The 17,847-nt window shown below is 39.7% G+C and overlaps 1 protein-coding gene across 2 annotated transcripts; it reads right to left on the bottom strand.

Annotated features, from left to right (window-relative positions):
• Positions 1–2,687: 2,687 nt before the first annotated feature.
• On the bottom strand, positions 2,688–8,198 carry LOC131017078 (GCN5-related N-acetyltransferase 6, chloroplastic-like). 2 transcript variants are annotated; one of them, XM_057945855.1, is made up of 9 exons: positions 7,767–8,198; positions 6,032–6,254; positions 5,893–5,945; positions 5,778–5,814; positions 5,171–5,242; positions 4,422–4,526; positions 3,923–4,079; positions 3,747–3,823; positions 2,688–2,962 (listed from the first exon to the last, which is right to left on the bottom strand). In XM_057945855.1, exons 1-9 carry the CDS (start codon positions 7,883–7,885, stop codon positions 2,897–2,899), a joined length of 909 nt encoding a protein of 302 aa, XP_057801838.1. In that variant the 5' UTR covers positions 7,886–8,198; the 3' UTR covers positions 2,688–2,896. The 2 variants fall into 2 exon arrangements, with proteins under 2 accessions (XP_057801838.1, XP_057801839.1); XM_057945856.1 differs by lacking the exon at positions 7,767–8,198 and adding an exon at positions 6,795–7,270.
• Positions 8,199–17,847: the final 9,649 nt, after the last annotated feature.

Raw genomic sequence — 17,847 nt, 5'->3', positions numbered from 1 at the left:
ACTATGAAAAAATCAAACAACCGTCTGCCACAATTCCTCCAAAGTAGTCGCCAAGTTCAAAAGCTATAGCAAAAGTAAAACAAAACAATTCTTAAACTAGGGAATAATGTGTAGTGCTTAAGAGAGAGATTAAATAAATCCTAACCTAACTGCAATATCTTAGAAGCTGGAGCCATTGCTGATTTTTGTCGTTCCGAGCTGCGACACTTTTCTGGTTTTCGTGTTAACCATGTCAATCGTGAGCGCAATGTTATAGCGCATTGTTTAGCGAAAGCAGCGAGAGATTTCCCTTCGCATCATGTCTGGAGTGAACCCCCGTCGTTTGTGGTGGGTCATTTCCATTTACCATGTTCGTGCGATCAATAATATCTCTTCTCGTTTCCCCTAAAAAAAAAAAATCCTAACCTCTAACTAATCTATTAATCTAATGAAAATAAAACGTGTAGTGCTCCTACTCAACTAATTCCTAATATATATTACTCTTAATATGGCGGCTTGAACTTAAAGAAAAACTAGGGATTAAAAATCCCTCAATGCCGTCCCTTGGCCACAAAAGATGGGCTAATCGGCCCCTTCCAAAAAAAAATAAGCTCTCAAAATAATTAAAATAAGAGTTTTGGGCTTAATTAAATATAAAATAATTAACTCCAAGCCCAATCTCTAATTCCTTCTTCAAAAGCACACGAACTTCATCAAATTCACACCATTCTTGAGCTTTCTTCATCCATGTGCCTCCAACTCCGATCCATGCAATTCCTGCGCCAAAATGCCAATGAACTTGTGTAATATCATATAAAATCACACGATAAATAACTTGAATCTAGACAACTAAATCACACACATCAGCTCCCGACCAGCGTGTCCTTATTCTCGGACAGGCGTTCTTTGTTTGCTTAACATCGTTCACTTCATTTCGAGATAAGGAGGAACCAAGTTGTGCCATTTTTTTAGAGTGCGCTCAAGCATCTGCCCCATGAGTCGACACGCGCCAGTCCACAGTTGATCCTCGCCACGGCTTGCCCTACGATGGCAACGGGTGTGCGAGGGTGAAACGGGCGTTGTGTGACAGTCTCCCCCACTTGACTCGTGGACGTCCTCGGACACGACATGCATCCGATGGAGACCCGGTATATATAGAGAACTTTTACTCCTTTGCCGAGCTAACAAACTCCTTCGCCGGGCATGCGCACGGCCCTCGCGGTCGCACCGGGCACGACAAGGCATCGGCTCTCCAGTCGCCTTGCTCCCGGGCACTAGGGCTTCTCCAAGAGGACCTGAGAGACCCGCTCTCCCAATGAAAAATCTGTGCAGCAAAAGCGTGGTGGGCCTGTGACGCCTGGGGACGAAGTGCGGAGTGATCACCAGTGCAAAAAAGAGGCACAAACAAAGAGCGACTCCGATTAACACTTCTAAGCGGAGGGGCACAAGGATGAACCGAAACACACCCGAACATGAGGGATTCCGAGAATATGTTGGAATGGGACGACATATTCAAGGAGAGCTTAAAGGATTTGATTGGGCTACTTATACGAACAAGATGCATCTTCTTTTCTGGTGACCACGAGGAAGAAACTCTAAGGTTAAGTGTGCTTAGCTTGGAGCAATTTCAAGATGGGTGTCCCTCCAAAAGCTTCTCGGGAAGCGTGCGAGTGAGGACAAAACACGCTAAAAAAGATTCGTGTTGGTCTGTGGAGGTAGCTATCAAATCTGGAGTCGCGTTTGTTACATTAATCTAATGTCATAAACTGCTCTAATGAGAATATATAGTGAATTTTATGAACTTTAATCAGGATTGGATTAAACTGATAATTTGGATTAATAGATTAATTGTGTAGATTTAATTAACATAATTGCATTTCTTAGGATTAGCCTTTTTATTCTTGAAATTTTATTATCTGATTTTCATTACGTGAATCTAGTTTTAGATCTTCGTGGTATTTGTGTGTTAGCTTGGGATACGATATTATATGTACTGCTTGCTATCAATTACAATATATTATTTACATTTTTTATTGCAAGTAAATTAGTGATCAATGAATACATCACCTGGATTAAAATTCTAAAGGAACACATATTTTATTTTTTTCGACAAACACATTAATAATAATAGTTCTCACATTATCACAAAAAATATAGTTCTCACTAGAACCTAGCCCTATTTATTTATCATCTCCTCAAATTGTTGTATTATTTTTATTGTAGAAAAATGTAAAGAGAGAGAGAGCCAACGTGTGAAAATATTCATTTTTTCTATAGTAAAAATAAAAAACAATTTGAGGAGATGATAAGAGAGGAAAAAGAAAAAAAGATGCATGTGATGTAGAATAAGGCATAAATGTTTTTATTTATTAGAGGATATTATTGGATGTAAACTTGATTGACCCTAAACAAGTTAGGAAGGCCCAAGAAATATATTGTTTAGAATATATTTTGAAGGAGCCCAAGTTATATAAAATCTTCTAAATAAATTTTAAGACAAAATCTAGATTTTTAGTACAAAGCGTCAAACCATCTAAAGTAGGTTTACCCTGTTTCTCTTTAGTATGAAATCTTTTTTCTATTTTTCCTTTACATTCTTCTCATTGCCACTAGTAGAAAGGCCAGAATTCAATCAGAAATTGCAATCAAAGTCAAAAAGTTCACAAATTTCATATGGGTTATACAAATCGCTTCTTACTACACGGGAATTAAAGCAATGCAACAAGCATGCAACTTAATTTAACTCAAGTTCATATACAATTGTAATTACAGTTTGCAACGTTGTGCTAAACCTTCTCTCTCTATATATATACCTAATCATTTATTAAAAACTACACACACAGAAAACCAACAAGTAGTTGACTTAAAGAATTTAGAGCACTGTACAATATGAGGCAGCATCACCTGACATCAGAGATTACAGTTCCATGGACATCAGTATCTTCTCATCTTCGGACGTCGAAGAAGAAGCCTCCTCAACGACCTGCAAGGTTACAAAGAATGATTCTCCCACTACAACGAATGAGTTATATCAAAAACTACAAACACGGAGGCGGTTGATAAGGCGACACAGCGTTATCAAATTCACAACCATTGTAATAAATAATTTGGATATTTGCCAAAAAAAACCAACTGTGTAATCAACTAGTGTTATGTCGCCATCATATGTGTCCATCGTCAACTCTTGTTCTTAATTATCACTGTGTACCTCTACAAATATTCATTTAATTGGTGAATACTCTAGACCAAATAAGATAATATTAATCGATTAAGGCTAGTGAAGAGAAGTCTATCAATGGGCAAGGTCATGACAAATGTTAGCGAATGTCTAGGGATAGGAAAGGATGGAAAGGGGAGAACAGATTATCAGTTGGATTATGCAGTGATGTTAGGAAGCGTTTACTTAGCATGATTGATAAGACACATGCTTTGAGTATCTTTATCTTCAAGACTAGGATTTCTCCAATCCAACTCTCTGAATGGGATATGAATCAAACAAAACTAGCTCAAATGATAGAAATTATCAAGGGTCTTGGGATATCCCAAAGTTCCAATCCATCTTAGTAAACAAGGGATTAGCCTTACTACTTTTATCTATCTACGCTAATCCTCACAAGTAGACGCCACCTTAAGGTATACAATTCCTACAGTCGAGGGTAGGTATAACTCAAACGAAAGTATGCATTTTCTAGCTAACAAAATGACAGAACAACAAAATAACAATTTTGAAATTACGAATTTAGCGTCTTTGGAGAGTAGGAACTCACTTGAAAACCAATTTTTTTGTACAGATCCTGTGCAGGATTGTTATCTGCATTTACGTGAACAAAAAGCTGCTTCATCCCTGTTTCATAAACCCGGACATAGGAGAAAAGATAATCAATTGTCCACAAAGTTGGAAGGCAAATGGGAACACTGATTATTCAAATTGACAATACGAAACCTGCCGTTGTGGCTACATCAGCAGCCAAGTATAACATGTTCGAAGCAATGCCCCGGCGTCGAGCAAACTTTGCCACACAAACATTAGCGATGTAAGCATATTTACGGGAATCAAAGGGCTCTTGGCCAGCCAAAACTGCAGAAAGTTTCTTTGATTTCTGCAGAGCAAAACAATAAACTTGTTGCCTGAGGAAGCCTTCTTATGAAGAAATCTTGCAAATTCGCTCACTTCATGCTCTAATGAACAAAAGATCCATTAAGGCAACCGACAATGAGAAATGGGTGTGAAAGCAAGATTTTTTTTCACAAAGATTATTCAAGTATTGATCCCCACGAAACTTGAATAAGGATATCGCGCGAAAATGAGAAGCAGCATTGACATAGATACTTCATAGGTTACATAGTGATAGGATCATTTCCACTTGCAGAAGCTAAATTACAAAGAAATCAAACTGTTCAGTAATATAAAAATGAATCAGTTGACAGACTAGAGATTGTACCCCAGGATGTGTTTCCCCTTGCCTGAATTGCTTGATATTTAAATCCAAAGTTCCCACTATACTGTTCAGGACTGTTCTCCGGACATTTTTATCTTCTTTCTTAATCTACAAAAGTCGGGAAGCAAAGAAAAAGACAAAAAAAATTAGACTTTCCAAAATAACTTCAGTTATGAATCACTTCAACGCTAATGATGTTTGGAACAAGCATATAATCAATTATAGGCCACACATAAAACATGGTCCTAATATCCATCATTCTATTAAGGAGATGTATTGTTGCACCGACAATCTTTTGCATAGAAGATATTGAAATACTAAATTCATATATCAAATTTAAAAATAATAGCAATATAAAACTATAGTTATAATGTGCGGTAAGAGGAATGTTAACAATGAGTAGAACTTTTGTGGTCAGAAAACGGAGAGAAGATTCTAGGCGAAAAAGATTCGAAAATATTTCTAAATTTTTTATTTTTTTTTGAGAACCAAAATACTTCTAAAACTTTGGTACAAGTACATCACAAGAATTACTAATATTGTAAAAATTTCTGCCTAGTTCTGTCTATGCCCTGCCAAGGCACTAGGTGATCCTTTGCCACTTCCTGCCTTTTCCGGGATCATCCCCGACTAGTTAGACAGAGAATAGTGCCTTTTACAACATTGTGAATTGAAAAGAAATGCGGACTAATACAATTATTAGGACAAATGGATTTGGTTTAAAAACACATGCAATGATTCAAATGACTCACTGCAACAAAACAGAAGCAGTTCAATGACTTCCCGTCTTGTCCATGACATCTTCGCTTCAAAGCATAGAACTCCTGCCAAGTTTAGGAAAATTAAATTGAGAGTATAACATTCCTTCCAAAAAGAGTTGTAGAACAAGGCTAATGAAGAAGTCATAAAGTAGCATTGAATTAGAGGCTATCGAGCTCATCCTCAACAGATTGCCATAAAACAAATCTCAAGAAGGAAATTCTTCCCACAAAGAAGCATATAGGTAAGAGAAGTATTTCGTAAAACAACCTGATTGAATTTTAAGAAGACAACTACCTTTATTGATAATATTATGAGACATGGATCAACGACAGCTGCACCCAAATTGGTAACAACAACAAAACAAGAATTTTCTCCTAGATAATGAAGAAAGATATTATCAATGGTTTGTAGGGGAAGGTTGATGTATGAGCAGATTGATTGCACGGAGTCTGTTGATGTTCAATAAATTCTTATAAGAAAATTAGGAATATTACTTTATTTAGTCAGTTATCAATATATCTGCTTTAGGGACAACTAGCCATAATGAAAACTAGATGATGTTATGATGTTCACCGAAGTAAATTTACAGGAACTCACCTCCTCGGCATACTTTCTTTTGTAACTATCAACATGCCTGAAAAATCACATAATTATCAAGATCAGTTATTAGCACAGTGAAGCCTACAACAGAGCTTAACTAAAGATTATTGACCTCATATAAGACAAGGATTCCCAATGGGCTTCTGCTCGGAGCCATGCTGCTGTCTGCGATTTTTAGTCAGACATGGACAAGACATTTGGAGGTGTATTTACATGACTCATTTGAATAAAAAAGAGAGAGCAAAACCAACCCAATATTCTTCATCCAGTATAGCTTTACGAGCAACAAAATGACCAAATTCTCGCCTTCGCATCCCTGTACATTCATGGTCAGTAAGCTGCAGTCGGTCAAAGTAGAGCTCAGGCAGCTTTGATATCTCATTCTTAGGAAGAGCCAAGTTCTGTGTGTTTTTTTCTTTATTACAGTGAACTTCTAAATGCTTCTGTCGATAGTATCGAGGAGGAAGAGGTTCCCTGTAGAGATTCAGCCGCCAATGGCGAAGATGTAGTCAGGGAAAAGAGATAGATAACAGAAGATCCAAAAGGCACAAGGAAGTGAATTTTACCAAACAATTTTAAACCCACTCAATTTGACAATCAAATCTTCATTTAGAATGTTTGCAATCAAAGATCAGTTAACTTCAACCATGAGTAAATCTTATTTGACGCTATCCAGAAAAACATAACATTCATATGATTAACCGTCTATATCTAATATGGTACGAAATTTTGATGGAGGAAAGCATTCAATGCAAACTTTAGTTCCACTTGCAAATGGTAGCAGCCAAAAGTTTGACAACTAACACTATCAACCTGGAAACAAAGTCGTACAGTTCCTATAATTCTTAATATACACGTGTTTTCTCGAAAACAGGATTATCCTTGCCTGTGCATGGTTGTAGCTAATATCTTTATGGATCAACATTTGATCTAGATAGTAATACTCTTGAAAGCATCCAATAACTAAAGTTAACATTGGAATTTGATCTTGAGAGTAGTGAAGACAGTACTTACGGGAGAAATACAAGCAATCTACTTTTATGGATGACAACTAGAAAGAGACATTCTTCCTTCACATCTCAACCAACTTAAGATAAGGATTGATCCTCAGATTTTCCAGGAGGTTTTATCTTGAACATTGCATTGATGGACTTCGATTCATACCTAATTAGAATGCTAAAGTACATGTTCCAAACAATTATTAGATTCCTCAAATGTTTAAGGTTAGGGTTAATTGCATATAACTAAACTTTCAACAAATTCTCATTTTGCACACGAACTTTAAAATCTTTATTAAAATTACTCAACTATTGATTTTTTTCTCAATTTGCATATTTACTCATTTTCTGACCAAACTTTGGGCATGAAACGATGTCATTTCAATCCAACTACACAATACGATGTCAATTCTATTTTTTAACACGGTCATATTTATGTCAAACAAGCGTATTCATGTCAAGCGAGTATATTTATGCCATGTCACCACGAAAAAAAATGGGCGAATATGCAAAATGAGAAAAAATCAATACTAGTATTTTCATAAAGATTTTAAAGTTCTGAGAATTTGTTGAAAGTTCAGTAATTTATATGCAATTAACCCTTATGGTGCGTTTACTTTGATGAATAAATTTATCATTGGAAAATGAGGGATAACAAAAATTTATACCTTCTTTTCCAACATTTGACACAAAAGAGAAGTTCAACATTTTTCATTTTTTATTTTCACTTCAAGGATAGATTATCCTTCCAAAAATGGAGAGATAAATTTATCCATCAAACTAAATGCACCCTTAAGGGGTATCCACATAGAGAGCAAATAACAAACTTAGCAAACGTAAATTTATCAAGATTTTCAATTACACTGACAAGTCAACACAAAATAAACACATACACACGAATGAACGATCGTGTTCATATGTATGGGTTTGCCCTCCACACTAATAGATTAATCAAGATATATACACAGATAATAATTTTAAGAGATACCCAGTAAATATTGCGACAACTAGCAGAGCCTCGTGTTTGGTTGAGGGATGCAATCCGAAACGGGTCTGACGAACTTTAAATTGCGGCAAGAAATTTCCCTTCAGCTCCATGAAATACATAAAAAAAAAAAAAAAAAAAACAACAACCTTTTTGTTGGGTTATCTAAAACGCATGATAATATTAAATTGCGATAAAATAGCTTCAGCCGATTCAAAATTGTGTTCGGCTACTTGCGGGATTGAAGCAATCAGAAAATGAAACGGGATTTTAAGGCAATCAGTAGGAATTGAGGAGTGAATCAAAGGGAAATTGGAAGTAGTGTTGAGAAAGAATCACAGAAATAGAAAGTACCTGAGGTTGGGCGGCAGCCGCTTCTGTTTCTAACTTTCTACCCACAATGGGTCCACTCCACATATTAGAATCAACGACTTTGCGTCAAAACAACAAACAAAACCTGCCGGCGCTTCTTGTGCTAAAGTCGCATTCACAGGCTAAACTTTACTCTAGGAGAAAAGTTATTTGAAAATAAATTTTACCTGTGTAGGCTTTTGTTCATGTTTCTACTTCTACACTATTATTTTCTTTGCCATCATACTTCTAGGGCTCGTTCCGTACACATTGTTAGGGTGTATAACATATCTATGACACCCTAATATCTTCTTCTTCTTTTTTTTGCTATTAACTTTTAAATTAATAAATTTAAGTAATTACAAAATATTCAATTGCATATTTGATAACACTCATGTTTCCATGATTTTTTAGTATTCATATGATGTCAATTTTATAAGAAATTGAGTGTTGGATGTTTTATGCTTAAATTATTGGGATAAGTATCAGATTAGCCCTTAACGTAGAAGCCCTTATGACATTGAGCCCCTTATGGCAAGGGGTGTGTCAAATAAACCCCTATCGTAATTAATTTTGAACAAATACACCCTTAGACCTAACGTCCACTTAACAGCCGTTTACTTATTATTATTTTTTTATTTTTCTTTTTTTGGTGGGTCCCACTTGTCCCAACCCTGGCCCGGCAGCAGCTGCTGCCTTCGTCATCTCCGCACGAGAGCAGCGCCGCCGTCCGTTCTCCAGATCCAGCGATGCCGCCGCCTCCCTCCATCTCGCTCCCCTGCTCTCCCAGCCCTGTCCGGCAGCAGCGGCTGCCTTCGTCATCTCTGCACAAGAGCAGCGGCGTCGTCCGTTCTCCAGATCCAGCGACATCGCCGTCTCCCTCCATCTCGCTCTCCCTGCTCTCCCAGCCCTGGCCGGCAGCAGCTGCTGCCTTCTTCATCTCCGCACGAGAGCAGCGCCGCCGTCCGTTCTCCAGATCCAGCGACGCCGCCGCCTCCCTCCATCTCGCTCCCCTGCTCTCCCAGCCCTGTCCGGCAACAGCGGCTGCCTTCGTCATCTCTGCACAAGAGCAGCGGCGTCGTCCGTTCTCCAGATCCAGCGACGCCGCCGTCTCCCTCCATCTCGCTCCCCCTGCTCTCCCAGCCCTGGCCGGTAGCAGCGGCTGCCTTCGTCATCTCTACACAAGAGCAGCGGCATCGTCCGTTCTCCAGATCCGGCGACGCTGCCGCCTCCCTCCATCTCGTTCGGCGAGCAGAGCGTGAGAGAGATCGTGAGGAGTGAGAAGAGTGAGAGGTGAGAGAGAGCAGAGCGTGAGAGAGAAATAAAAAAAAAATTAAAAAAAATAAATAGTTCACGGTGTTAAGTGGACGTTAGGTCTAAGGGTGTATTTGTTCAAAATTAATTACGATAGGGGTTTATTTGACACACCCCTTGTCATAAGGGGCTCAATGCAATAAGGGCTTCTACGTTAGGGGCTGATTTGATACTTAACCCTAAATTATTTTATCTTCTGAATTATGATACTTGCTCATACTTTGGTCATTTTTACAGAAATATTTGAGTTTGAATTTGGACGAATAACCTTAATGAAAGTTATAAATCATCGCGATAGGAGTTCGTAGGCACAAACGGATCGCAAATTAGAGTTCAGACGAGAGAGATATGGCCGAAACAAGAAAGTCGCGCGCAGCAATGAATAGTGTCCGACAGAAATTTCCGAATTTTCGGGATTTTCGGATTTTATCAGTATTTTCGAGTTTTGTTATGTATTTATCCCATGTGCCTATATATAGATCTTTTTCGACACCTCTCTTGACCTCTTTTCATATTTTCTTTTTTTTAGGCTTAGAATTTTATTGTTTTTATAAATTAGATTTATTTTGTTGCAAGATTGAAGACTTTAAGATTCAAGTTGTTATTTCATGTTTTCTTTCTTTCAGACTTAGAATTTTATTGCTTTTATAGATTAAATTTATTTTCTTGCAAGATTGAAGACTTTAAGATTCAAGTTGTTACTTCAGAATTTCTTCCGGGTTTTATCAATTTTAATTCTTTTATTACTTTCTTCTTTATTATGCTTTTAATTTATTTCCTAATGTTTGGCTAGTTCTTTTTCTGATGTTAGGATTTGTAAATAGTTAATTAGATTTATGTGATTGATTTATTGATACCTTTTTGCCTTACAGTTTATGATTCATGATTTCTGGTGCTTGATTTCTTATAAATTATCTGGGCAATAATTTACATGTGTAGCTATTCGGTTTGAGACCTAGCGGAGATAACTGTTTAGCGGATTCAGGATTGTATGATATGATTTTAACCTTGAGACCTAGCGGGGATAGGTGGATCATAGGGAGTTATTCTTGTGAGCTGTTGGGATTGTATGATATGATTTTAACCTTGAGACCTAGCGGGGATAGGTGGATCATAGGGAGCTATTCTTATGAGCTGTTGGGAGTTAATAGATTTTCTTGAGACCTAGCGGAGATAGAGAATTTATTAATCTACTGTCGTATGCTACACTAGCGAGAGTGTTTGATTATATTTGTGATCTCTCATCATAACTGGATTAAATTGGTAATTAGGATTAATAGGTTGATTATGTGAATTTGATTAATGAATTCACATCCCTATGATCAGTATTTTATTTATTTAAGTTATTTCTTTTTATTTATTTATTTATTTTATTTGAGTCTAGTATTTTATTTTCCTACCTCTTATTTATGTTCTTGCCTGAATATTGCTAGAGAATTATTAGGATTACTTCGAGTATTTTCGTCTCAGTCTCTGTGGATACAATACTCAGTTGCTATATATGCTATAATTGCGCCGCGTTAGTTGCGGCAACGGCGCCAAAAAGTTGATTACTAATTTATTAGCAACAAAATATCACAACTAACACGATACAATTGTAGACAATTTACAATGTAGATCTCTTACCATAGGCTTGCCAATTGTCTACAATTGCACAGTGTTAGTTGTGGTATTTTTTTGCTAATAAATTAGTGATCAATTTTTTGGCGTCGTTGCCGCAACTAACACGGTGCAATTGTAACATATATAGCAACCGTGTATCGTATCCACAGAGACTGATAGACGAAAATACCCTAAGTAATCCTAATAATTCTCTAACAATATTAAGGCAAGAACATAAATAAGAGGTAGGAAAATAAAATACTAGACTCAAATAAAATAAATAAATAAAAAGAAATAACTCAAATAAATAAAATACAGATCCTAGAGATGTAAATTCATTAATCAAATTCACATAGTCAACCTACTAATCATAATTACCAGTTTAATCCAGTTATGATGAGAGAATGTGATCAAACACTCTCGCTAGAGCACCATATGACAGTAGATTAATAAACTAGGTCTCAAGAAAATCTACTAACTCTCAGCCGCTCACAAGAATAGCTATGTATGATCCACTTATCTCCGCTAGGTCTCAAGGTTAAAATCATATCATACATTCCTAAATCCGCTAAACAGTTATCTCCGCTAGGTCTCAAACAGAATAGCTACACATGCAAATTATTTGCCAGATAATCTACAAGAAATCAAGTACCAGGAATTATGAATCAAAAGTTGTAAGGCAAAAAGATATCAACAAATCAATCACATAAATCTAATTAATTATTTACAAACCCTAGAATAAAAAAAAGAGAACTAGCCATACAGCTAGAAATAAATTAAAAGTATAATAAAGAAGTGAATGAAATAGCGGTTTTATTAAAAGGAAAAAGTAAAACCGAGGCAATCCAAGAGAGAACAACAAAGCAAACAAGACCGAAACAAACCAAACGGAAAGGGAAAAAACAGGAACGATCACGACCGCAAGGCGAGAAGGGCAGCGTCAAGAGCTCCGGACTAACCATTGCCCCCGAGCCACCCTTCATCAACCACCGCGAGTTCCCGAACAAAGCATGCAGCACACCAGCACAGACTGCACACCAGCTGTTCGATCGAAAACCAACCAAGAAAAAACAAAGTCTTCCACCAAGAACACCCCACAAGAGCCACGCCTACCAGCGTACCAAGTGGGCGAAAAAGCCGAGAAGAGAACAACCACCACACAACCTCCCACCAGCGTACCAGCTGTTTGACAGAAAGCCGAAGAGAAATCAGCCACCCCTATCCCGCCGATCAGCGCACTTTGCGCAAAAAACTATGAGTTGCCATGTCCGCAATCACCAAGTCTTTGATCCGATCAATCCCATGAGGCCACCAGCCCTCCGGACAAGAAAGATTAGCCATCGAATCCGCAACTGCATTGCCTTCGCGAAAGATGTGAGAGACCCGAAAAGTGAAATCCATTAGGCGCTTAAGAGTCACTTTCCACGCTGCATGGAACCGCCAGGGAACATCAAGAGTTCTTTCTTCTAAGAGCTTCACGACATAGCTAGAGTCAGCTTCCAACCAGAGTTTCAACCAACCACGCGAATGCGCAATATTAATCGCAGTGATCACCGCAAGTAATTTCGCCTCAAAAGCATAGCCTTTTCCACCATTAAAATGAAAACAGCCTCTGACCACACCAAACTTATCTCTATACACCCCACCTGCCGCCACCTCTCCAGGCGCGCCCGCAGCCGCCCCGTCAGTATTAATTTTGATCCAATCCTCAACCGGGGGCCACCAATGCACGCAAACAAAAGTTGGTGGTGGCGCTGCCCGAGTGGAAATCCCAATAGCACGAGTGATTAAATAATCCGACCACTCATTAGATGTGTGGCCGATACGAGAAAAAGCACAATCCACTTCCTTAAAAGAAGCTTTCACAAAGGTTAACACACGTTGATGAGCAAACGTCACGCCATCAAAGATAACCTTATTCCGCCACGACCAAATAGACCAAAGAGTAGTAATAACTCCCAGCTTCCAGAAACTTTGAATAAGCGAAGAAAACGGAGTCGCCCAAGCGTTCACTAAAAACATGTTAACATCGGCACACTCCAAAAGTTGGGGAACTTGAAACCAAGCCAAAACTTCCTTCCAAATAATGGAAACTCTCGAACACTTCCAAAAGATATGATCAATTGTTTCCGCATTATTCATACAGAAACAACAGTAATTAGGAGTTATTAATCCATTGCGAATCAATCTGTCTAAAGTAGGCAACCTCTCTTGAATAATACGCCAGCAAACAATTGAACGACGCTCTGGAATGTATCTGTTCCAAATCCACGAACCCCAACAAACTTTAGGAAATCGGTGACCTGTCTGAGCAAAAGCTAGAGCAGCCGTGACGTCCCCGCGAAGAGAGTTTTTCCAAAAACGAGAGTCCTCCTCTCTCTCAATTGGAAACGTGATGATATCAACAACAATATCAGGGTGATTCTCTACAAAATTTGCCGAGAAATGCCAAATCCCATTCACTAAATAGTCCGCCACCGATTGAGTCAGAAAATCATGCATGAAAATGGAAATAGCAAGCTTATCACAAAGCTTATAACCTAACCAATCGTCAGTCCAAAAACGAGTGTGATACCCTTTCCCCACCAAAGAATAGGAGTTTTCCACCGGCTCTCCAATTTCCGACTTTAAACCCAACCAAACCGAGGACCCCACCACATATTCCTTTGCCAAGCAAAACTCATCCAAGTATCGAGATCTCATCAGATTAAAAGCGAACTCCTGACCTCTAATCAGCTTCCACGCCATCTTCATCAAATAGCACCTATTCATCACCGAAAATGAACGGATACCAAGTCCTCCCTCCTCTTTCGGCGCACAACACCTTCCCCAGCTTACCCCACAAATAGGCCTTTTATCCACATCACCTGTCCAAACAAAGTTTCGACACTTCCGGTCCAACTCATGAAGTAACGTTTTAGGCCAGCGAAACACCATCATGGAGTGTACAATCGAACTCTGAATAACAGACTTGACAAGTAGGAAGCCCGTGGCCGCCCGATGAACAGCGGCACCCCCAAATAAGTAGTTGGAATCGCTCCCTGAGTGAAGCCCAAGACATTATTGATGCCGTTTTTCATAGCATACGAGACACCCTTTCCAAAGAAAATCCTGGATTTCTCCAGACTGCAAACCTGCCCAGACAGCTCACCATAGTAATCCAAAATGTGTCTAATATTTTTGGCGTTTCTGACGGACGCTCGACAAAAAATAAGCACGTCATCGGCATAGAACAGATGGGTCGGAAAATTGGCAGAGCGAGCAAACCCCATAGGAATAAGATGCCTAGAATTAACACAATTGTGAAAGATATGGCTCAGGACATCCTCCGCAATTCCAAAAATGATGGGCGAAAGGGGATCGCCCTGCCTCACCCCACGAGAGCAAGCGAAGTACCCACTGAGACGGCCGTTAAAAAGAATTGAAATTCTGGCCGAAGCAAAAATGATCCCAATCCAACGTATAAACTGCTCATGATAACCCAAAGCTCGGAAAACCTTCATGATAAAATCCCATTTAATAGTGTCAAACGCCTTGTGAATATCGATTTTGCATGCAAAATTCGATCCACGATTAACTCGCTGCATAGTATTGAACCCCTCCGATCCCAAAGCAATACAGTCGTGGATGGACCTCCCCGAAATAAATCCGAACTGGTTCGGCGTAACAGAAAAGGCGGCAACTTTACTGAGACGAGTGGCCAGAACTTTAGATATGATTTTGAAAAGAAAGTTTGCCAAAATGATCGGCCGAAGGTCCGACACCGTGTCCACCACCTCTTTCTTGGGGATTAAGATCAAAGTATTCGCATTGCATCCTTGCGGGAGATACGAGGAAACAAAAAAGCTTTTAACCGCCTTGATCACGTCATGCTTGATAACACTCCAACAGCTTTGAAAGAACATTCCGGAGAACCCATCTGGTCCCGGTGCACTACTTGCGCCTAGTCCAAAAACCGCAGCAGTAATTTCAGCTTCATCTGGTATCATAATCAATCCATGATTTTGCTCCACGGAAATGGTCTCCTCAATGTTAGCTTCGATATCCATCACATCAACCACAAAAGGCGAAGTTTCAGAGAACAGAGAGGAAAAATGAGCGATAATGTGCTACTCAATGACATCCTGCTCATACATTACATCCTCCCCAATGCGCATATGCCCAATGTGAAGCTTCTCCTTTCTAAACTTCAACATATTGTAAAAAAATGAAGTATTTTTATCACCATCAGTAAGCCACTTCACCCTGCTCTTTTGTTGAAGAAGACTGTTTTTCTGAGAAAGAAGGGTATTGAGTCTCGCCTCACAACGTATTTCCTCGTCAAATCTCTCATTCGAATAACCAAGATTCGAGATTTTGTCTTGAACCTCCTCCAAGTCCCTCTGAACATTCGCAATAGCAGAATCGACGTTTTCGAACACAGACTTGTTCCAACCCTTAAGCACTCCCTTGAGTCGCTTTAATTTGAGCATCACCGTAAGCATGGGGCAGCGAGTATCCACCATAACACTCCATGAACTACTTACCGTCTCCAAGAAACTCGGATGAGTTGTCCACATGTTAAGAAATTTAAAGGATCTTTTAGCAGGAGGAGCAGCAAACGAGCACTGCAAGACCAACGGCGAATGATCAGAAGTCGCGCGACGCAGAACATGAGTATTAATAGAACTCCAAAGATTCGCAAAAGAGTGCGAAAAAAGAGCACGATCAAGAAGCGATTCCACATGTCTAGGCAGAAAACGACGGCCAGACCAAGTAAAACGAAGTCCAGAAGTAGGCGACTCTATAAAGCCCGAATCATCAATAAACTTGCGAAAATCACGGCAAGAGCCCCTTGGAGGCATAACCCCACTAATCCTCTCATGAGAGCCAGTTATTGCATTAAAATCACCTATCAAAACAGTGTTTCCGTGCGCAAAATGAAGAAGGATAATCCACAACTCTCTCCTCACAATGGGATCATTTGATCCATGAATAACCGCCAAACGAAAGTCCAGACTCTGCCAAGAACAGTCCACAATCACAACCTGAGGAGAAGAGAAAACCGTTGAAACAATCACCGAAGGCTGCGCAAAAATCCAAATATTAGAACATCGAGGAAGCCGGTTGTTCTGATGATGGGGAATCATATTCAGAGAATTCCAAAACGAATAACCAGTATTTCGAAAAGCAGTTTTAGGTTCAATCAAACCCAAAATAATAGGCTTAAAAGAGCGACAATGCTCTTTAAGAAGCAGTTTAGAAGCATCCGTAAGCCCCCGAATGTTCCAAACTAAAACATTCATCAAAAACCGATTTTAGGGAGCGGGTGCTCGCCCGCCTCAACCTCACTCGCCCAGGACCTATTCCCCACATTCTGCATGGCCCTTAAAGGAGCAGAGTCTGTCGAATCCACAACAAAATCCCTTGGGTGCAGCCCAAGCTCTGCCTTTTGTCTCAAACGATGTTTAATACTCTCCTCTGTGACCTGGGATATGGATCTAAAGCCCCTTCCACGTCCCACTCCAGGAGGTCGCCCTCTCCCTCTTTTGACATGTGGAACATCATGTTCTCCGGCATCCTCCGTATGCGAATCCCTATCATTTAAGTATTGCTCTAACCGTTGTATTTTCATAGCATTTTCAACCGCTAACGCTTTTACCTCAGAGGCACTTTCAATCTTCCTCTCATCTGCCTCTGCCAAATGGCAGTTAGCTTGATCCCCGTTTTCAACGGCCACATCATTAACATTGGAATTCTCCTTCGGATCATCGAACTTTCTTCTGTCAGGAGATTCCACGAAAGTGACAAGCGAGGCATCCACCACCTGCTTTGTGACCCGCTCGCGTGAATCCAGACCTGATGGCGAAACACCCAGGGAGTTCGGCTCAAACTCAACAATAGCTCTGCTGCCTAAGTTTGGAATCTCCACCTCCACCTCATCCGTCAGAGCAGCAAACCTGTTGTTATTGGTATTAGAAGGCGACGAAGCACCATTACTCTTAGTAGTAATGCGTGTTCCCTCCCCCTTCTCCAAAGTCTCATCCGTTCTATCTTTCGATTGCCAAATCTTGTTAGTCTCCACAGGGTGACTCTCCTTTGCAACCGCAACAGGCTTATCAGGCTTTTTAACATGCCGGCGGCATCTATCAATAGTGTGTCCGGTGATTCTACAACGTGAGCAGTATAAAGGCATGGATTCATAGCTAAATTCCACATAGCAAGAAGAAGTTCCTTCATCAACATAAACTCCCTCCAGCAAAGGCGTTGAAAGATCCACTTCGATCAAAACTCGTGCATAGTGTCCCACTGCCCCCGCAACAGCGCTACTTTCAATGCGAATCGGATGCCCAACCGCACGTCCAATAACTGCAATCACCCCTGGATGCCAAAACTCCAAGGGGAGATTATAAATTCTCACCCAGATTTGTGCTATGGATGACGATTCTTTATAAGGATAAAAAAACTTTGTCCATTCACGCAGTCTAACGCACCCCGAAGTCAACTCCAAAACAGGCTTGGCTTTTGCAATCTTTTTATCCTCCATGCACTTAAACTTTAGCGTAAAGAATCCTTTCCCCATAGGAATGCACTGCCAATCCGACAATTTCCAAACATTTTGTAATTCACGTTGTATTTCCAAAAGTGGCTTCGGCTTCTCTCCTTTCCGAAATATCATTTTACCAATAAGAGCATATTGGAAAGATTCTAACTGTTTCTGATAAAACTTTTGAGGAATAGAAATAGTCACAACATCTCCCTCCTTCTTATGCGTGAATGCCTGAAAACGGTGCGCCGGCACGTCGGTTCTCCTATCTCTTGGGGTAACCACCTCAGC

Source organism: Salvia miltiorrhiza, chromosome 1 (genome assembly GCF_028751815.1).
Source record: "Salvia miltiorrhiza cultivar Shanhuang (shh) chromosome 1, IMPLAD_Smil_shh, whole genome shotgun sequence".
Lineage (NCBI taxonomy): Eukaryota > Viridiplantae > Streptophyta > Magnoliopsida > Lamiales > Lamiaceae > Salvia > Salvia miltiorrhiza.
The sequence above is the reverse complement of the archived record's forward strand: the minus strand, read 5'-3'. Positions and strand labels throughout refer to the sequence as shown.

Excerpts from the sequence above, each read along its gene's own strand:
- LOC131017078 (XM_057945855.1), bottom strand. The coding sequence starts at position 7,885 with ATGTATTTCATGGAGCTGAAGGGAAATTTCTTGCCGCAATTTAAAGTT. Across the intron at positions 6,255-7,766 it reads GTTGTCGCAATATTTACTGG|GGAACCTCTTCCTCCTCGAT; the intron begins GTATCTCTTAAA and ends GAATCTCTACAG. Across the intron at positions 5,946-6,031 it reads TACTGGATGAAGAATATTGG|ACAGCAGCATGGCTCCGAGC; the intron begins GTTGGTTTTGCT and ends TAAAAATCGCAG.